Source organism: Eschrichtius robustus, chromosome 11 (genome assembly GCF_028021215.1).
Source record: "Eschrichtius robustus isolate mEscRob2 chromosome 11, mEscRob2.pri, whole genome shotgun sequence".
NCBI classification, from domain to species: Eukaryota; Metazoa; Chordata; class Mammalia; order Artiodactyla; family Eschrichtiidae; genus Eschrichtius; species Eschrichtius robustus.
The window spans coordinates 66,409,880-66,432,615 of NC_090834.1; the positions used below are offsets into that span (position 1 = coordinate 66,409,880).

The 22,736-nt window shown below is 39.1% G+C and overlaps 1 protein-coding gene across 2 annotated transcripts in view; it reads right to left on the reverse strand.

Annotated features, from left to right (window-relative positions):
• Positions 1-6,056: 6,056 nt before the first annotated feature.
• The window catches only part of STK33 (serine/threonine kinase 33), a 78,111-nt gene continuing 61,431 nt past the window's right edge, over positions 6,057-22,736 (reverse strand). For both annotated transcript variants that reach the window (XM_068556240.1, XM_068556239.1), the window contains one exon: positions 6,057-6,826. In XM_068556240.1, the coding sequence (XP_068412341.1) occupies positions 6,617-6,826 (210 nt within the window). In that variant the 3' untranslated portion in view covers positions 6,057-6,616. The remainder of the gene's footprint in view (positions 6,827-22,736) is intronic.

Here is a 22,736-nt window from a genome sequence, read left to right on the forward strand (position 1 = left end):
CTTTGTGCAACTCCTGGTCCTTCATGCTGGTGCTGCAGAGTGTGGTGCTGGTCACCCTGGAGGATAAAGGAGACGTGGGCAGTGGTCAGACTGCTCTTCCCCTCCAGGCAAGCAGAGTGTACTGAGGGCAAGACATCCCTGCTGAGATTGAATATGGGGGTGGGGGACCCAACAATGGTTCATGGTCAGGGACTGTATTAAAAAAACAGTCAGCTGAAAGTTGCTATAAAATTCAAGTGGCTGAACGACTAAGTTCTCTACTGATGGGAGGAAGGATGTCAAGCTACAACCAGGTAACTGCTTCTGGAGGGAAAACAACTCTTGTAAAAAATTACCCATTTCAATGGGCTTTGGGATCTTTTCCATTAGAAGCCCTTTCTATCAAAGTTCCAAAACAGCAATGAGGATCCTGCGTAAGAACTCCCTCTCTCCTCCGGGGACCAGCCGCAGGCAGCAGACTCAGAGATGGGTGGCGGCTGGCAGGTGGCACCACCCTTAGCTGCTGGGCTTCATTCCAGAGCAGATGTTTGCCTCATCCTGTACCCCAGAAGGGGTCCGAGCCTTCAGAAACAGTCTGTGCTCCCTGAAGCAGGGAGCTGTCCGTATGACGAGGAAAATCATCACTCCACCTCGCATTATCTTAAAGTGGTAAGTGATGGCAAATGCTAGAGATACTGGAGAAGGGCGAGGTGGAGAAATGGTCCAGCAGCTGACTTCTGAACTCCATATTTTCAGCTGCACAGCTACACACACTACCTGATGAAGAAATATGGGAAATCAAAACATTTATAGTGATTCTTAACCCCCACTGCCCTGCGATGGGAATTACAGCACTTGGCTCCTGGTAAGCATCAATCTATCATGTTTGCACAGACAGGGCGGCTTGCGTGAATTCCTGAGGAGGCAAAGGAGCCCCTTTTCTTTCTTCTGTCAAAAACATATCCAAAGGCTTCTAAAGACTGTTCCTGACAATGACCTGTTAGAACATTTAGAACTTATTTTTATTATGCAAAGTCCTGCAGAATGCAGCTCTCCCTGGGTGTGGTTGGGTCTTACTCAAATTTATTAGCATGCAAAATAATCCTACTCTGTTATGAAACCTCAAGGCCCAAACTTCACAAAATTACCTGGACTTTTGCTGGAAGACAGAGTGTTCATGAACCACTTGGCCTTTTGGAACTCTGAGATTGAACTTTACAGCAATCTCAGGCCTGAACTACAAATGCCTGGAGACACACTTGAGCCTGCTGCCTACGTTCAAATCTTGGTTCTGCTACTTCTTAGCTGTGTGACCTTGGAAAAATTTCTCAACCTCTCTGTGCCTTAATTTATTCCTCTTTAGAGACAAAAGAACCAACTTCAGGCTGTTATAAGGATTAAAAGAATACATGTAAAGGGCTCAGGATGGTGTCTGGCATGGGGCAAGTGCTCTGTAGATGTTGCTGCTATTATTACATTATGACCCTGAAGAGGGGCTTTAGTTAAAGAGACAGTGATTGCTTCCACTAATACAGCTCAAAGTCCAGCTAACAAGGCGACGCTGATCTCTAGTAAACTCAGTGTGAACCAGTGCCTGGACCAGGAAATACTGGCTGCCACCTCCACACAAGAGCTTCCCCCTCAGGGGCCAGGGAGGGTGTCAGCTGCTCATCTTCCACCTGCCTTGCCCCTGGTCAGACTGGTACAGTTGCCCCGGGGATGGAGACAGCTTTCTGTGCTGATGAGAAGAGTCTCTCCTAAACAACAGGGTGATGTCAGGATCTTGTCTGCAGACCCCACCGTGGGTGAGAGGGTCAAAGCTGTCTCAGTCCCCCGAGGGCAGGGAGATTTATGTAACCTCTGTATCAATGCCAAGGATATGTCTGGTCTGGAGATGCTGCAGAGTCCACTTAGGAGAAGTTCATACTGGGGGGAGGGGTCCGCACTGCATCTGTGGGTCTGTCCTCTGTGCCAGGCCAGGAACCACTGCATGTTTTGCGGAGAAGGTCCTCTGAGGTCTTCACCCTGAGTTCACTGGGTCCCTCAAAGATGTCTGGGGTGGCACCAGGCAACCAAGAGGGGAAGGCTCTAAGAGAGCCAGTGGTGACACTGCCATGGGCCTATTAATCTTCCCAGTGTTCCACTGTCCCTTGTGTGTTGCTGCTTGAAGTGAGGCCACTGGGGCAGTGGTGGGAATCCCCATGGCTCCGGCTGAGGGCTGCTCCGGATAATTTAGGGAACAGAGAGAGAACAGAGAGAGCTGATTATACCAGCAACTGAGGAAGGCAGCCACAAAAAAGCAAGACAGACACTGCATATGGTCTTCCTTTGAAGAACAAAAGCAAAGAAAATTGGCTCACCAATGAGAATGAAGTGAGAACCATGTACCGAGCAGAAATCACAAGCCTAAGCCTGCTCACTCAGGAAAGTACAGGATCCTGAAGAATAAAACTGAACTATGTGAGACCTCTGAATAGTGAAAATTTTTACTTTAAAATGCTTTGTAAAGTGATGTTAGCACTTGTAGAGAAGAAACAAATGCACAGCCCAGGGAGACGTCTTGTCTTCAGGCTGCCTGTGCTTGCCCTGGAAGCCTCTGCCGAGCCCCGAGTCCACAGCCAGGAGACGGAAAGGGTGGCTCCCGTCCCAGCCTGTAGGTCCTCTTGGCTGTTACAAGTCAAGTGTGGTTTTCTTTTAGGCTCCCAGAGGCCATGGTTGGAATTTAAGACCTAAATTTCAGCCTTCTGCGTCCACACAATCTCAGATCCAGCTGGGCAATGCTAGATTTATCTCACTGGGTCTAGGTTCCAACCTCAGGAATATCTCCCTTGCCACCCCCTCGCTCAAGCCCCAGTGACCACCCAAGGGCATCAGTCTGTTTCAGGAAGAACCCATTTACGCTCTGTGCTCTTCACTTTACTGTCATTTGGTAGGAGATTGGCAGCCACAGACAAAGCTGCCCCAGGTCAAAACAATGCAGAGCTGACAAGGGTCTGGATCACCTTGGGTGTCAGGAGGAGACAGATGGTACTCACTCAAATGGGGTAGTTGAGAATCTAACAAAGAGGCTACTTGTAAAGGTACGAGAGAGTTTAGGGAAACCCATGAAGGAAGACACAGTCCCCAGGGCAACAGCCCTGCTCTTAGCCCGAAGGGGCGGGGAACACAGCTGTGAGGGAGCGCTGCCGGCAGGAGCTGAGGTCTATAGAAAGAGAATGCAGTGACTTCCCAGTGGCCCAGCACTAGGGGAATCAAGGCCTAGACCTCTCCCCTCCCTGAGTGTCTGTTGGTGTCCCCCACTGACAGAATCCCAGCGAACCCAGAGGCCAAGGGAGCCTGTTGATTCATTCCTGAAAGATCACTTCTCTGAGTGGAGAGGGCAAAGCAGGGCAGAGTGGTTCTGGAGGGGCAGATGGAAAATCTCCAGCCCAGGGTCATTTCCCAGAGGCCACAGCTTCTTGGTCTCCAGCCAAGTGCAGCCATTATGGAACACAACTTCCCTGGCCAATTTCAAAGCTCTGCTTACTGCTGGGAATGCATGTTTGAACAAAGCCTTTATTCTCTATTCCAACAGCAGGGCTGGAATTTAAAAAGCTTCATTTTCAAGACTGGCTGCTTTCAATCTTTCTAACCTGGAACTTACATTTTGGAGTCAAATAGAATTATTTAAACAAAGCATTTCAGTGATAAGCACAAAGTGTTTTGAATTTTTTCTCCTTTCCCCTCCCTACGCCACATAACATTCCTACTCAAAATGTCAGGACTATTCTGTGGCCACCTCTTACAACCGGCCTCTCTCAGCTTCCATTTCCCCAGGTCTTTGTTTCTTCAGCCTGTGTCCTCACCCAGGTGTGCTGTTGTCCAGGCCACGAGAGGCCAGTCCTAATGCAGACTGGCCAAGGACAGGGACCTCTCTAACTACCCCAGGAGCACTTTCGTCCTCTGACTCCTGCTTCCGGGTTTGGCAGAACCATGTGTTGTTATCCAACCAGTCTTCCTTATTAATTATACTTTGTTATCTTTTTGCTCCTCTGACCCCAACCCATTTTCCTGTCTTCTGCGATTTAAGTCCGTCTCTGACATCCTCTTGTTCTCCTCAGCTGAACTTCTCCCCAGCCCCCGGCTGGCATTTATCTTTTATCATATTCCTACTGCCTTGACCTGTCTGTTATTCAAGTCAGAGTGTTGACTGGCATTTGCATTCCTTGGAAATAACACCTGCTCTGCACTGTCCTGGGCAGACTGTGTCCCTGTGTGTCATAACGAAGCCCAGCCCTCCATGCCATAATGCACAGGAGGTGTCAGAGTGATTATCAGTGCCTTGGAGTGGGCCTGTCAGTCACTGAAAACACATCTGAAACAGAAGAGTAACTATTTTCACAGCCATGAAAGTAAATGGAGAAAGCAAGGCCACAGATCCCCAGATAGTAAAGAGGTACACAGTTGGAAAACAAAGCTCAGATATGGCCTGGCCCAAGTGTGTTCCATACAAATAAATAACAAATAGAAATAATACAAAAATTCTCTTTAGAAAGAGTGAGCTAAGTCCCGGTCAAAATGGTTCTATGTAAATCAAGTGAAGTGAGCTAAGTCCCGGTCAAAATGATTCTATGTAAATCAAGTGAAGGTCTGGACAGAGGACAGCTAATAGAACGCATTTTCTGGTAGATGGACAGTTGGCCTGGCCTGGTGCTGGGGTGGGAAAAGGTACAGATGTACTAAAAGGTTATAAAATGACTTCACCTTTCACTTAGCGCTTAGTTCTGGACCTCTGCTCAAGTTTACTGAGCAGAATCACTAATTTAAGACTGAAGAGAATGGTACAGATGAACCGGTTTGCAAGGCAGAAATAGACACAGATGTAGAGAACAAACCTATGGACACCAAGGGGGGAAAGTGGGGGCGGGATGAACTGGGAGATTGGGATTGACATATACACACTAATATAAGAGATAACTTATGTAAAAGAGATAACTAATGAGAACCTGCTGTATAGCACAGGGAACTCCACTTCATTATACAGAAGAAACTAACACAACATTGTAAAACAACTATACCCCAATTAAAAAAAAAAAAGGACTGAAATATGGATAGAAATTTGGATACTATTCAGTTTAACAAGAGTTCTCCAATACATGATACAGAAGAAGGTATCACCATGAAAGTAAGAGCATTTTTGAACACAGGGACTATCCCATTTTCGGGCCCAGGGGAAGGACAGAATCCAAGCCACGGTCTCGGTTGGCTTTTCTGCTGGGAGACCAGTCACCTCACCTCTGCCTCTGGAAGCACCTCTGGGAAAGGTAAATCTCCACTCAGCTGAGACTGGCTTCTCTGCGGGTGAAAAGAATACACTCCTCAAAGATGGCTCACTAATCCCGGAGAGATGGTTTACGGGCTCCTGGCAGGACTGGAAGTAATAGGAAGGAGAAAGACCTTGAAGAAGCTTCAACTCCAGTTTTAAAGTAAAGCTGGCAGATTCCCCCGGGGAAGCACATTGAAGGCACTGAGAAAATACTGGCCAAACTACTCAGCCAGGGGCAACATACATCAGTGTTACCTCTGACCCATTTGGAGGCTCGACGGTGTCTTCCAAATTTATCACTAGAAGCACGTCTACTACCTTCAGCCATTGAGGGGATTTATATGCAACTAGTACCTGCTCAGCTGGCCAGGTGTGGGGCATTTTGGAGGCCTAAGTGACAATCCCACGAGGAGCTGGAATGAAACTAGGTTACTACTTTATAAAGCAAAAGCAGATGCAAATTGCTTCCTCAGAGTTTGTCTGTGAGGCCAAGGGAAGCATCTCTTCACCCAGTGTGACCTAGAATGACAAAACTATTTGTCCAGCTGCAAAGGAGAGACCTATAATACTAAGAGGAATGATGTACCTTCCCCTGTGTCCAGCCTCATGACCATCCCCAAAGATGTGTGCCTACCTTTGCAGCAGCAGGCCAAGCTCAAAATTTGCTTTTTAGGGCTTACAGGACCTGATTATAGTCACCTCTTGTTCACGTAAAAATTAACGTGCATGGGTAACATCTGGTTTTTTATTGATTCAATCGATACATTGGGAATTTAGCAGCATGTTAATGGCAAACAGTTACAAAATCTATTCTTCTACATTTAAAATAAACTGTCTTAAACAATCTACAGCAACCTAAAATCACAAGAACACACGTGAATGGCTGAAGCACTTCTGCTGTTACGCTTATAAACAAGTTTATTAGTAATTTCCTAACAAATCTTCTAGTGCAAAGTGCACATAATCATTTGGAACCTCCATTACCATATCTGGCTCTCAGTTTCCCCTATAAATAATTGTGCCTAAATGTAAGAATCTGAAGTACAACTGGGCAAGTGTGCCCACAGCCTTGCTTTGAGGGCATCCACTCCTCTGAACAACTCTCGAAAACACCTTGAGTTGATTTCAGCTGCACAAGCCATCAAGCCTGTTGCTGGCTGTCCTTTAACCCCACTTTGGAGTTGACTGCTTCAATTTTAAAACAGGTGCAAACACTTGGCAGGGCTCAGGGCAGCTGAAACACTAAAAGCTCGGCATACTATTGTCCTTTTCCCCTCCTAAACCCTCATTGCACTAGAAAGAGCAGCTCTGTTTCTGTACTGCTCAGCGTTGTTAGAGTTTCTTTTTGGTTCTAGGCAGGGCAATGGATTTAGCAGTGCCTTTGCTTGCTGTTCCTTGGCTTGAAGTCGCGGGGGGTTTCTCTATTTCTCCCTTGAGTTCAACTGAAGGGAGCCTGCTAGATATGTGACTTGAGTAACTCATGTCCAAGTCGTCCATGTTTTCCTTCTTACTGGGCACAGAAGTCTTTTCATAAGCAGTGGACTAGAAATTTAAAAAAAAAAGGCTTGGATTAATTTTGCAGACACAAAGCAATCCACATCAATTCAAAGAAGCAAGGGGCTACAAAGTTGTCTAGGATGTGCAAGTTGGAGCTCTCTTCCGATGTGAGATATAAACTAATCACATTGTGAAACTGTTATTGAATGCCAAAGAAAGCTCCTTTAGCACCTTCAAGAAAACTGAATTGTTTAGTGTCTGGGGTAGAGCAAACTACAGGCACAACTTCAAATCCACTGCCCTGAAAACTGAAAGTAAATACCTGGTACCATTCACACAGGCAAGTCCATCTGGACATAGTTGTAATCATTCATCTTTACAGATTTCTAGATGAGCTTTGACATTTGTATGGATTCCCTGACAAGCACATCATGATTATTCTTTCTAACCTGGGTATAAAGTTACTGCATGTGGCCCACTCCTCACATGCTCACCATTCTCTACATTGATTCCAGGGACTCGCTTCTAACCCCAGTCACACCACTTGGGCAGGTCTGAAGACCTTTTGTAGTCTTGATGCCTCACTGTTAAATGAGGAAAATGGTATTTGCACATTTACTACATGGGCTTATTATGAGAATGAACTAAGGTAGTGGCCACGAAAGTACTCTGTGAGCTTTAAAGCACGAAACAAGTAGAAGGAATTTTAACAGGCAATTGTGTTTTCTCAGGTCACTGCACCCCACAGTAGAGGAAACGGTCTCTAATCCTGCTGTTGTGAGGGAAGCAGAGTCCATTTTGACCTTAGACCCATTTTAAAAATGCTCACTTCCCATTAAATGAAGCTGGGCATAGAGTTCTAAAACAGCAGAGAACATCTCAGGAGACCTGCACAAGCAGGATGGGGGATGAGACACGGAGCTATAGATGCAGCGAGTTCTCATTTACACAGAATGAGCTGGGAAAGGGCTCGTAAGTTTAATACTCTGGTTAACTGAAAGCATACACATGAGTTAATAATCAGGTTAACAATTTTCAAAGAATGTGAAAAGATTACATGTAACACAAAACAAATAAACCTGGTGTGTGTGTGTGTTGTTGTTTTTTGATCACTCTTGTGATACAAGTGACCATGTTTTATACACAGTAGCAGTACATATTTGTCCAATGAATAAATGAACTCCCAGGGCTGCAGCAAAATCTCAGATCATTTATGGATTTTTGGTACCTATATTTCTAGAAAAGAGATGTTTGCTTACTGCAGACAGTCCTTAAATATGTGCCTCTTCAGACTATCATTTTTGTATGACTTTATAACAGTATATGCTAATTCTTGAGCTGGTAATTTTGCACATTGAAAAATTAATTTGTGTACATTTGGAAATGTAAAAAGGTCCTTTTCTGTATAGATTCATTTTCTCAGGAAAATTTCTGGGTTGATTCTCTGTGTATTCTTTCAAGAAACAGAAAACAAAATGCGTTAGCCTTCAGTAATACAGGTTGTGTCTTCTCCTTGAAAACTCCTTACGTTTAGCAACAGGGTGAGAGTACAACACCCCTGATGTTCCAGTGTCTGGCTAAAGACAAGCTGCTTTGTTTAGTACAGAACTGGTCCCTAGCTTGGACATTTCAATTCATAAAAATTTAAGTCACTTGACAAATCCTTTTAAAAGGTGAATCTAAGTTTAACCTTCTCTCTTTTGACATTTCCACCTCTTGAGTTATCATCTGAGTAGTTGAGGAAATGCTTTTCGTCATGTCCACTACAACAAATAATCTATAGAATAGGAATAGAGACTCAGTCATTTTCTTTTTAACGTGTTCATATTCATATCTGGTTTAACATTTCCATTCTTCTTCACTGTTCCATTTGCTAATTAATGTACTTGAGTCGTTAAAGTAGACTCAGAAGTTGACGTCATTGGGAAGAAATACTCAGAAAGTCTCTATGGGTAGGATTAGTGATATAGATATTGTCTTCTTTTTTTCAAAAACGCTAAAGGCTCTGATTTCTTCCTGGGTAAGATATCTTAAGATAATTTGCAGAATCTTCTGGCAAAGTGGAAGGAAAAAGGAAACTAAACTAAACTGTTTGGTTGCTTCAGTGTAGGAACATGATATTTCTCAGTTTCATTCTAGAGCAAGATGAGAAAATGATATTACTCAGCCACATTTATCTATTTTATTTACTTATATGTAATTTTTAAGTGAATCAGTTTTTAAATAGGTAGTACATCCCCATGATTTAATATTCACAGTGTTCAAAATTTCCTCCTTGCCCCCTAGTTAACTCAGCTCTGCCTCCCATCCAAGACAACGAATACTACCAGTTTACAGTGCACATTTCCGAAGAGATTTTATGTAACTTCAAGCAAATATTAGGTGGAACCAAATGGAAGTGGTCATCATTTTTGCAGGTCAAAACAGCCTAATAATGGCAATTTTATATGGTTCAATCTAATCCATGTATTGACGCACTTTCCTCTCACTTTTTTACACAAATGGTAGCCCACTGTAAACACTCTTTTACACCTTGATTTTTTTAAACTAACAATTATCTTGAACATCATTCCATGTCAATACATAAAAGAGTTCTCATTCTTCTTTCAGCTATGCAGTGTTCTCTTGTTTGAATGTACCATAATTTATGTAGCCAGTTCCTTGATAATGGACATTCAGGTTGTTTCCAATATTAACTAGTAAAAATAATGCTGCTGTGAATAACCTTGTACTTGTGTCATTGTGTACATGTGTAAATATATCTACAGGATATATATTTTAGAAGTAGAACTTCTGAGTTAAAAGTTGTATGGATTTGTGATTTTGAAAGACATCACCGTGTTGCCTTCTACTGCAGTTGTACCAACTTATACTCTTACCAGCAACATTATGAGTACCTATTTTCTTATTTCTTTTTCAGTTTGGTATTTAATACATATTAAAACTAATATAGTCAAACATTTTTTTGGTTATCATGAATCTATTTTTTTTAATTGAAGTATAGTTAATTTACAATGTGTTACTTTTATGTGTACAGCAAAGTGATTCAGTTATATATTCTTTTTCAGATTCTTTTCCATTATAGGTTATTACAAGATATGAGTATGGTTCCTTGTGCTATATAGTAGGTCCTTGTTGTTTACCTATTTTATACATAGTAGCATGTATATGTTAATCCGAAACTCCTAATTTGTCTCTCCCCCTGCTCCGAGTATCCCCTTTGGTAACCCTAAGTTTGTTTTCTATGTCTGTGAGTCTATTTCTGCTTTGTAAATAAGTTCACTTGTATCATTTTTTTAGATTCCACATGTAAGTGATATTACATATTTACCTTTCTCTGTCTGACTTACTTCACTTAATATGATAATCTCTAGGTCCATCCATGTTGCTGCAAATGGCATTATTTCATTCTTTTTTTTACCGCTGAGTAATATTCCATCGTGTGTGTGTGTGTGTACCACATCTTCTTTATCCATTCATCTGTTGATGGACATTTAGGTTGCTTCCACGTCTTGGCTATTTTAAATAGTGCTGCTATGAACATAGGGGTGCATGCATCTCTTCGAATTATGGTTTTCTCTGGATATATGCCCAGCAGTGGGATTGCTGGATCATATGATAGCTCTATTTTTAGTTTTTTAAGGAATCTCCATACTGTTCTCCATAATGGCTGCACCAATTTACATTCCTACAAACAGTGTGGGAGGGCTCCTTTTTATCCACACCCTCTCCAGCATTTATTATTTGTACACTTTTTAATGATGGCCATTATGACTGGTATGAGGCGATATCTCATTGTGGTTTTGACTTGCATTTCTCTAATAATTATTAGTGATACTGAGTATCTTTTCCTGTGTCTTTGGCCATCTATATGTCTTCTTTGGAGAAATGTCTATTTAGGTCTTCTGCCCATTTTTTTTTTTTTTAGTAAATTTATTTATTTATTTATGTATTTTTGGCTGTGTTGGGTCTTCGTTTCTGTGTGAGGGCTTTCTCTAGTTGCGGCGAGTGGGGGCCACTCTTCATCGCGGTGCGTGGGCCTCTCACTGTCGCAGCCTCTCTTATTGCGGAGCACAAGCTCCAGACGCGCAGGCTCAGTAGTTGTGGCTCACGGGCCCAGTTGCTCCGCGCCATGTGGGATCTTCCCAGACCAGGGCTCGAACCCGTGTCCCCTGCATTGGCAGGCAGATTCTCAACCACTGCACCACCAGGGAAGCCCCTGCCCATTTTTTGATTGGGTTCTTTGGGGTTTTTTTTGTATTAAGCTGTATGAGCTGTTTGTATATTTTGGAAATTAATCCCTTGTTGGTAGTATTGTTTGCAAATATTTTTAGTCAACCATATTTTAATTGAGCTTCAAAATCAGCCTAAAACTGGCTGCATGGAAACAAATCACAATGTTCTTTCCTTAACTCCCTGGTAACATCAATGCAAGTCTATTTACCTATATGCAAATATTTATTGCAAATGCTTAAAAGCTTCTGTGTATATGCGTGTACCTTGTAAAATATTATGTGTGTATGTACTTTACCATTTCTCTTTGCTAATTTGCAGTTTCGTTAAGTTTAGGATGCCATTATTTAGGAATCAGAATCCTAAGAGCTTTCCTAAAGACTGAGTCTCCCTTCTTAAATATCCCCTCACTAAAACTGTTCTCTGATGCTAATAAAACATGGATGCAGGCTGGCCCACACGGTGCCCTTCAGGCCAAGTTACAGCTTTCTTCACCAAGAGCAAGCCTCTCATCTCCTTGGAATATAAACAGCCAAGGCAAATTCCAACTTCTAGGCTTTTCTCTAGGATTTTTAAAAGGATTTCCTCTGTAGGTTATAGGTTACCTAAATTTTAAGTTTCTATTTTTCTTCTCTCATAGTTGATGGGATTCTTCAGGGATCTATGCTGTAACTGATGCAATTTTACAGTTTTGTAAGTAATAGAACAGAGAAATGGAAAGTGAAATTGCCAAGGCTATAGAAGTTACTAAGATCTTCCAGGTCATGAAAGGCGTATAGAAGGTGATGAGCTCCCATAAGATTGTACAAAGGGGGAGAAAGATGAGAGAGGAATTTCAATATTCAGTTCTAGGGGGAAAGAGTCTATCTAAATGATCATTATGAGACTGTTGGTCATAATTATCGGTCCAAAAGAGGATCTAAAAAACACTGTAGACTGTTTTCCAAGAGAGGATCTAAAAATCATTGTAAACTGTTCTCTAAAGATACTGGTGTAATATACCATTTCACAGTGACCAAGAGAACCTGGCTATCATCAGAAAGCATCTTAGAAATCAAAGAAAAAAATTCTTCTATCCTTATTTATCATGAAGAATTCATATCTGAAATACTGCAACCAGTCTGAATAGATATAAAGGGACCAGAGAAGGTTTACAGACAGGCTACTGATGTGCTAATGGGTGGAGGTTCTTTATGAGAGAGTTCTTCAACCTAAAAATATAAAGAATAAGATGATATATATACATATATATTTATATATATATATACACACACATACACACATATATATATATATAATCACAATTTTAAAATGCAGAAGGGGTAAGATTTCAGCACTGTGAAGCTAGACAGCATCTCTGAGTGCTGCAGTCAGGATGGTTACACCAGGGGCTCCCCCAAGCACCATTTCAGTTGTTCCTCATCTTTGACAGACTCTTACCATTTGGGACTGCTGAAGAATAGTCATTCCTACTAGAGGCACAATGATAGAAAAGATGACCTTACAAGGTTCCCTCTGGTTCCATCTTTTTGTAGTTCAGCACCCTGGGCCTGATTTCTCCAGATGATATTATTAATCTTGAAAAGGGGGCTCCATGTGTGCAAGGGGAGATATAGAACCAGAAAAAATGGGCTAAATACACATATTTCATTATTCACTGGCATAACTTTAACTTGATGAACTCATCTGGTGATAATGGATGCAAAACCTGTAAGCTCTAGGCATATCCCTGCAAGTTAATACCAGTGCACAATTACTAGAAACTGTTACCATTTCTCTGAATTTTGAGTAAAATACATGCTATTTAAGTCAAGTGGTTTATCACCATAGCAACCATTTCTAGAGTCACACATTCAAATTATAGGCCTGCACAAGGTCCAAGTGACAGAATATTCGGATGTAAGTTTTCAGCTATAGTTTTACTTGCAATGGTCACCCACTTTCTCTCACATTCCTGTGGTTTTCGGAAGGAAGAGGAAGGGGGAAAAAAAAGCAAAGGGAAGAAGAGAAATTGACTTCCAAACATAGATTTCTTATATAAGCCTACCCACATAAAGAGCAGGGCCTTCTATGGCGTTAATGAAAATAAAATCTAACTTGTAAATTAGAGAAAGATATAAATATCTCTTTTCTTTTTAATTAAAGTATAATTTACATACAGTAGAATGTGCAAATCTCAAAAATATAGTTTGATGAGTTTTGATAATGAATAGAGCTATATAACCAACACCCCAATCAAGAAATAGAACAATTCACCAAGAAGTTCCCTCATGCCACATCCCAGTCAACTCCCTCCCATCCTGGGGCTATAAGTGTTCTGACATTTTTCAACATAAATTACTTTTGTTTTTTCTAAAACTTCATATAAATAAAATAACATACAGTATGTACTCTTTTGTGCCTTGTTTCTTTTGCTTAACATGCTTTTTTTAATTGAAATTTTTATTGAGATAGTTATAGATTCTCATAGTATTATACCATTTTTGAGATTCATCTGTGTATTAGTAGTTCATTCCTTTTTATTGTCAAGCAGTATTCCATTGTATGAATATGTCACTATTTGTTTATCCATTCTTCTATTAACGAATATTTGGGCTGTTCCCAGTTTGGGGCTCTTTTTTTATATAAAGCTGCTATAAACATATTCTACTAATCCTTTTTTGAACTTACATTTGGGATTGCTGGGTAAATGGTAAGTAAATGCTTAACTTTATAAGTAACTGCCCAACTGTATTCCAAAAGGACTGCACCATTTTGTATTCCCACCAGCAATGTAGGAAAATTCCAGTTGCTCCAATATTTGCTAAAATTTCGAGTTGTCAGTCCTTTTAAATTTTGGGCATTCTAGAAAGAGTGTAATGATATGTCATTGTAACTTTTCCTGATATCATTTGCATTTTCCTGATAACTAATGATGTTGCCCTTTTTTTTCATATGCTTATTGACTACTTATATATCTTTCTATCTGAAGTGTCTGTTCAAGTCTTACGGCCATTTAAAAAAATGAGTTGTCTTTTTATTATTGAGTTGTAGGAATTGTCTTTATATTCTGGATACAAGTCCTTTGTCAGATATGTTTATTGCAAATGTTTTTTCCCTGTCTGTGGCTTGCCTATTTCTTTTCTTAATATGCTTTAGATGCGCTAATATGTTTACTTTTGCTGAAGTCTATTTTATCCATTTTTAAAGGGCTTTCTGTGTTTTAAGAAATCTTTGACTACTCTCTGATTGGAAGATATTATCCTATGTTTTCTCATAAGAGCTTTATAGTTTAGCTTTTAAACTAATTTCTGTATACAGTGTAAGCTAGGGGGGTCAAAGTTATTATTTTCCCATATAGATGTACTATTATTCTAGCACCATTTATTGGAAAAACTATCCTTTCTCCATTGAATGGCTTTGAAATATCTGTAAAAAATCAATTGACCTCATAAGTGTAGGTCTCTTTCTAGACTCTCGATTTTGTTTCATTGATCTATTTATCTACTCTTAAACCAATATCACACTGTATTGATTACTGAAGCTACACAGTAAATGTTGAAATCAGATCATATAAGTTCTCCAACTTTGTTCTTTTCATGTTATTTCGGCTGTTCTAAGTCTTACATATTCCCAAATAAATTTTAGAATCAACTTGTCAATTTCTATCAGAAAAGCAAAAGCCCTAGATTTCACTTGGGGTTGCTTTAAAGTTATAAATCAGTTTGGGGAGACATCTTAATAGTATCAAATCTTCCAATCCAAGAACATGGTATATCTCTCCATATATGTCAGCCTTCTTCAATTTTACTCAGCAACATGGTGTGGGGGTTGATATATATATTTCACATATATTTTGTTAGATCTATCACTAATATTTTATGTTTTACAATAATATTTTAAATGGTTTAAAAAGCTTTGTTTTCCAATTGTTCATTGCTAGTATATAAAAATACAATTAATTGTTTTGTATACAAATCTTGCATCTTGCACTTTAAGTTCAATTTCTGAAGATTCCTGGGGACTTTCTATGTACACAACCATGGCATTTGCAGGTAGCCACAGTTTTATTCTTCCTTTGCAATCTATATAATTTTATTTCTTTTACTTGCCTTGTTGCACTGGCTAAGACCTGTAGTACAATGTTAAAAAGAAGTAGAAAGGACATCCTTGTCTATCTCCTATCTTCAGTGGAAAAGTGTTCAATATTTCACCATTAAGAATTATATTAGCTTTAGAGGGGTTTTCTTTTCTTTTCTTTTGGTAAAAATCCCTTAGTACGTAAAAGAAAGTTCCCATCTGTCCCTAATCTGCTGAGGGTTTTTCTCATGCTTGAGTGTTGTATTTTATCAAATGCTTTTTTCACAATTATTGAGATAACTATATGGCTTTTCTCCTTTACTTATTAATATGGTGAATTACATTGATGGATTTTTGGATGTTAATCCAAACTTACATTCCTGGAATATACTATACACTTGATCATAATGTTATGCCTTCCTTATAAATGAATTGGGAAATAGTCTCAAGAGTTTGTGTCATAAGCTTTCTCCTCTTTCCTTCTTAAATATTTGGAAGAACTACCCAGTGAAATCATTTGGGACTGGAGTTTTCTACACCAGCAAGTTCTTAATTACAAATTCAGTTTTTTAAAAATAAGAATAGAACTATTTAAATTTTCTATTTTTGTGTATTTTAAAGGAATTTGACCATTTCATATAAATTTTCCAATGTATTAGCATTAAATCATTCATAATATGTTCTTTTCAAAATTATTTCCTTCCTACTATTTTTGTTAGGAGGGTGCTTAATTTGATGTTCTTTTTCTAGCTTATTGAGATGAAAGCTTAGTTCTTATTATTATTGCTACTGTTTTAAACAATCAACATTATTTTATATTTATTCACATATTTACTCTTGCCAATGCCCTTCATATTTTCCTACAGTTACTTTCATCTGGGATCATTTTCTTTCACCTTGAAACTTTTCTTTTAGTATTTCTTATAGTAAGATAGGCTGGTAAAAATTCTCTCATCTTTTACATACTTGAAAACCTTTTTATTTTTATCTTTGAAGGAAATTATCACCAGATACAGAATTCCAAGTTGGCAGGTTTTTTGTTTTGTATTGTTTTCCATTTAGCAGTTTAACAATATAATTCCTTTGTCTTCTGGCTTCCATTATTTCTGTTGGGATGTCAAAAGTTGCTCCTTTGATGGCAATGTGCCCCCACCCTCTACCCCAGATGCTTTCACAATTCTCTCTCTCTGATCTAAAGAACTAAAGGATGGAATTCAAAGCAACCACAGACACCAAAGAATAGTGAGGGAATTCCTTAAAGGAGATAGCCAGAAAGGGGGAATCCTAAATTCTGCTCAGCTAAAGATAAATGAACCAACCTAAGATTTGAACTGCTGGCTAAGAGGCAATTTTCAGTTTTTATCCAATCAACTAATTGCCTGCTAAAACAGAAAGGTCAACACTTTTTGGAGGAACATAGTCAAATCAAGAGCCGGTACAACATAACATTCCCAATGTCTAGGATACAATCCAAAATTCCTCAAATTCCTCAACAGAAATAACAATCAATAGAGACAGACCCTGAGATGACCCAGATATTGGAATTAGCAAACAAGGATTTTAAAGCAGTTATGATCACTATTATCAATGATGTAAAGTGAAAATTTATTTGATGAATAAAGCAGCTCTCCATAAAGAAAAATAATAAAAAGAACCAAATGAAAATTTTAGAATAAAATATAATATCTGAAATTAAATATTCACCAGATAGGTTTAACAGGAACATGGAGACAACAGAGCAAAGAGTAAAACTGAAGATAGATCAATAGAATGTACCCAATTTAAAGAACAGATTGAAAAAAATCAATACAGCCTCAGGGACTTATTGAACAATATCAAATGGTCTAACATATGAGTAATTAAGAGTCTCAGGAAAAAATAAGGAAAAAGTAATCACAAGATTTCCCAAACTTAGCAAAAGACAGAAATACAGATTCAAGAAGTTCAGCAAATCCCAAGCAAGATAAATGTGAAATACATTCCTAGCAATATGATTGTCAAACTGCTGAAAACCAAAGATAAAGAGAGAATCTCGAAAACATTCAGAGAAAAGTGACACATTACATATACGAAAAGAACAGTTCAAATTATCAGTGACTTCTTATCAGAGAATCTGGATTCCAGAAGGCAGAATAACATCTTTAAAGTGTGGACCAAAATTACCTGTCAAACCAGAACTGTGTAAACAGAGAAAACATCCTTCAAAAATTAAGACAGGGCTTCCCTGGTGGCGCAGTGGTTGAGCATCTGCCTGCCAATGCAGGGGACACAGGTTTGAGCCCTGGTCTGGGAAGATCCCACATGCCGCGGAGCAACTAGACCCGTGAGCCACAACTACTGAGCCTACGCGTCTGGAGCCTGTGCTCTGCAACAAGAGAGGCTGCGACAGTGAGAGGCCCACGCACCGCAATGAAGAGTGGTCCCCACTCGCCGCAACTAGAGAAAGCCCTCACACAGAAACGAAGACCCAACATGGCCAAAAATAATAAATAAATAAATAAATAAAAATTAAAAAAAAATTAAGACAAAATAAAGACATTTTTAGATAAAAGAAAACTGAGAGAATTCATCACTAGCAGACATGCAATACAAGAAATGCAAAGGAAGTTCATCAGGCTGAAGGGAAATGATACAAAATGGAAGCTTAGATTTTCAGAAAGGAAAGAAGAGCATCAGAAATGGTAAATATCTGGGTAAATATAAAAGACAATTTTCCTTTTAATTTCTTGGAAATACAACTATTTAGGGCAAAAATTAAAACATTGTTTTGTAGGGTTTATAATTACATAGATGTAATACATGTGACAATTATAGCATAAAGGCAGGATAAGAGATGAGTGGAACCAAATTAATACATTTGAAACTGAAGCAATATTTTTTATAACCCAACCCAATGGGTTGGTTCTCCACAGGGGAAAATATACATAGCATACACTAGAAGCTATAATCTCTAAGGGGAGCTGAGCAGAAGCCAGGCTTGGGAGAGTAGGGAAATGATTGGAAAGGATTCACTAATATATCCCTTCAACCATGGACGTCTGGCTAAACCCATGGTGAAACCTAAGCCTTACACAGGAGATTCTACTGGGAATAGAAGTACAGACAAAAGCCTTATTGTTTATGGAAGCCTATGAATCCAAACTAGCAACTGGAACTGCCAATAGCATTAGATCAAACAACAACAGGTCAAAATTCATGTTAGCACAATGAATAACTAGTACCTGTATTAGTCAGCTATTGCTGCAGCTATGCTACTGTGTTTGGGAGGTCCCCAGGTTCCATTATTCACTAGGAGGACTCACAGAACTCAGCATATAGTTGTACTCATTGCTATGATTTATTATAGTGAAAGGATGCAGAGCACAATTAGCAAAGTGAAAAGACACTTGAGGAGAAGTCCAGTGGAAACCATGTTTAAGCTTCTAAGAGTCCTCTCCCAGGAGTCACATAGGATGCACTTAATTACCCCAGCAACAAGTTGTGACAACACATGTGAAATGCTGTCAACCAGGGAAGCTTGAAGAGACTCAGCACCCAGGGTTTTTACTGGGAGCTGGTCATGTAGGCAACCTCTGCCTAGCACCTAGCAAAATCCCAGACTCCCAGAAGGAAAGCAGGTGTTCAGCATAAACCATATTGTTTGCACAGTTTAGGCACAATTAATCATTCTTATCAGTTAATGGTAGCAACTGTCCCAAAATCTAAGTTCCCAAAAGCCAGCCAAGGGCCAACCTGGCAAGCAGGCCTTTTCAAGGATAGCAGTTTAGGCCTGCTATGTTAACTCTTTTCTGTACAACTACCTAACAAAGAACTATAAGGGTCTCAGTATGTTATAACAATAAACATTAATTTTTGCTTGGTGGTGCTAGGCTAGACTTCAGGCTTTGTATTGGGTTCAAGTCTGTCCACAGATCTTCATAATTCCAGGAACTGTGGCTTCTGCAGTCATGTTCTTCTCATGGCAGGTGGCAGAAATACAAGAGAGCAAGCTAAATCATGCAAACATTTTTAAGGTCTCTGCTTACATCACACCTCTTAACATTTCATTTGCTAAAGTCAGTCATATAGCTAAGATCAACATTAGTGAGGTGAGAAAATATACATCTACTCTAATAGGGAGAAAAACCACATGGCAAAGGGTATGAATGTACAGATCCCTTACAGAGGTTTTAAATAATTGGGAAAAATAATCCAATCTACCACAGTGCCCTAGGGATCTCACCAAACTCAGAGGGCAAATGAGGTTGGAAGCATCATCTTCCCACTTTTGAAAATGGTATTTCTTTGTTTGTTCATTAGTTTATTCCCACACCTATGCCCAAAGGAGCCTTAAAACAGACAGGAAAGAACATGCAATTTTAGCAATATTCTATGCAAGTTCTTTAGCAATATAATAATAAAATTAATAGTAGCTAACATTAATGAGTGCTTACTATATGTCAAGAGTGTTACATGCATGATTTCATTTAGTTCTTGGTTGATGTCATTATTTTTCCCATTTTAGATATGAGGAAACAGAGGCCTAGAGACTTGCCCAAGGTCCTAAGGCTTATAAGTGGTGAAGCCAGGATTAGAATCCAGGCAGCCTAGATCTGGAGCTTGTGCTTTTAACCAGTAGGATATTTTAAATGGAATGCTTGGGCATATATGCTAGATTACAATGCTTCAATATTGGAGTATAAAAGTGTGCCATAAACATGGAAGCACCACCAAATTTTCACATGATTCACATGGGCTCAGGGAACTAAGATTTAATATGTTAAGAAAAGAAAATTTTTATCTTACTCAACTAAAATACTAAGAAAACTTGACCTTTTCCTCACAGCAACAGGTCAATATACCACATAGTTCAACTGTTTAATTTCAATCTTATTTAAATTCAAATATTCCTTGACTTTGAAGAACTGCTAATGAATACATTTCATTGATCAAAATAACTTTTCAAAGTTTCTAAGCCAGCTTGCCTTTCTACTTTCTAGACTAGATAAAGTATCTGCTACACGTACCATCTCCTATGATTCTGTAAAGGCCATGTTTTTTCAGTCAAGAAAAATGATCACAAAAATCTTCCATTTTCACTAAACAAGTATATTCAAGACTGTGTTCAATAAACAATTTAACAACTAAGAAGTTTTTCCTTTATGAAGCAAGAATTCTGTAATGCAAATATGCTTCTATCACATCCAGAGTTGCTAGTCCCTCCCTCTATGGTTATGGGGGGGGGGTGCATTTTAATTACAGACATTCATTTCTCTTCAATTGTTTTCTGAGCTTAATGAACAACGAAAGTACTGTACTACTTATCGGAAATCACTAAGAATCGAACATCGAAAGGCATGTTCCTGCAATAAGCAATGGTCTGCTAAGTGTCTCATTTGAAGATGAGTAAATGCTGCTGTAGGAATTAAGTCTTGGGTCTGTCTGACAGAATAGATTAAGAACCCATTGTAGGGAATTTAGAGGGTTTCCAATAACACAAAATGTTATCTAGATGTACTCAGCCTGTAAAATACAAGATATATAAGAGAGAACACTTCTATCTTCAAAAAACACAATTACCTAAAACAGACTAAAGGTTGAGAATGAAAAGAAAAAAAAAGGACATTAACAAATGTCAACTAGTCAAAAATAAGTTTGAAAAAGTGAAGTGTGATACCTTAGTCCAAACATGAACAATGAGGAGATACACACTGTATTTTTCCATAATGCCCAGGGCATTTGGAACTAAGGAACAGTTACTCAGAGAAAGAGGAAGGTGCTTGGTTCAACTGTTTTTGTTTTTAATAATTCCTCACTTTCTCTGCTGGTTTTCAAGTGCTTTGCCACTTATCTAAAAATTATGATGACACTGGCTGTGAGAAATACAAAATCAGGAGCTCTAGATGGATTTATGAGATTCTTCAGAAGAGAGAACAATGATACAATGGAAAGCAGGGACTGCTGGCAGATTTCCATTTAAAGTAAAGCCAAATGTCAAATATTTTAATGGAAAAAGAATCATATACATCTCTTTAATTTCATAAGTGTAAATTATTTATATCAAATTATCCATATAATCTAATTTTAACAAATAAATTTTTCCCATGGGAAATATTTCAATATTCATAGAGTGATTTTTTTCTCTTTTTTAAATATTTATTTATTTATTTATTTATTTATTTATTTTTGGCTGTTTTGGGTCTTTGTTGCTGTGCTCGGGCTTTCTCTAGTTGCGGCGAGCGGGGGCTACTCTTCATTGTGGTGAGTCGGCTTCTCATTGTGGTGGCTTCTCTTGTTGTGGAGCATGGGCTCTAGGTGCATGGGCTCAGTAGTTGTGGCTTGCAGGCTCTACAGTGCAGGCCCAGTAGTTGTGGCACACGGGCTTAGCTGCTCCGCGGCATGTGGGATCTTCCCGGACCAGGGCTCGAACCCATGTCCCCTGCATTGGCAGGTGGATTCTTAACCACTGAGCCACCAGGGAAGCCCTTCATAGAATGATTTTTAATAAAATTAAAATTTCACTCTTAAGAATATTAGTTACTATATGAATCCTGTGTGAACTCAAGACTAAATGGCCTACGCTCTTTTCAGTTATCACGTTAGGCCTTATACTCCACTATTTACTGTTAAGGAAGATTTGAAAAAAATAAAAGAAGTAATTTCTTAACATAAACTCAACTTCAATATAATTAACAAAGTAACATATTTATTCATAAAAATCAGTGAAAAATTTAATATGGATGAGAAGTCTTTCTTTTAAGGGGTAACACTTTTCAGAAAAATTCCCAAATAAGGTAAGGTATTCCTCCCAAGATATCACAGCCAAAACCTAAGCACAGGAACGTCCCTTAGAGGACATCCAGGGCAAACTCCTACCCATCTTGGAGAAATTCCTGCTACAGCATTTATAACAAGTAGCTTTCCAGAGTCTGCATGAATGCTTCCAATGATTGAAAGGTAGGGTTTACTATCCATGGCCCAGCCTGTGCTACTGCAGGTGAGCTCTGATTGTGGAGAGGTTCTTCTTGTTGATGAGTAGAAAACTATATTCTTAAATTTTCAATCCACTGAGTATAGTTCTAGCATCCACAAGAGCCTCAAATTCCAATTCTTCTGTTCCCTAATTGGAAGTAGCTGAGAACAGCATGGCAAGTCCCATCACTCTGTGACTTGCAGGGGTAAGAGGAGGAGGATAGTGGAGACAAGTGACAGAGCAATGAAAAAGGAGATGGAAGACAACCAAACATTTGGTTCACAAGGATATTTTATGTCAGATTCAGTGCCAAACAGAATCCAAGACTACAAAAGATAATGTGCATATGCATGTGTATGTATGGATTTGTGTTTGTATATATGTGAGTATACAGTAGATGCATGTATGTAATACGTGTAATGTATGTGTATGCATGTGTGAGTATATATACATGTGTATGTATATGTGTGTGAGTATGTGTACGTATGTGTGCGTGTGCACATGTATATGTGTGTATAAAATGCCAAGTCAGCTAACAGGAAAATTTTCAAACTATAAATGAGGAAATGCAAACACTGGGTTTTTAGGATATTTTTAACAAGAACATAAAATACACACATCTGCTAAGCACTGCAGGAGTTGTTAACAGACTAGAGAGGATGAAAGGGAGTCAATAAACTTATGTTTATATTATGGTAAAAATATGGTTAC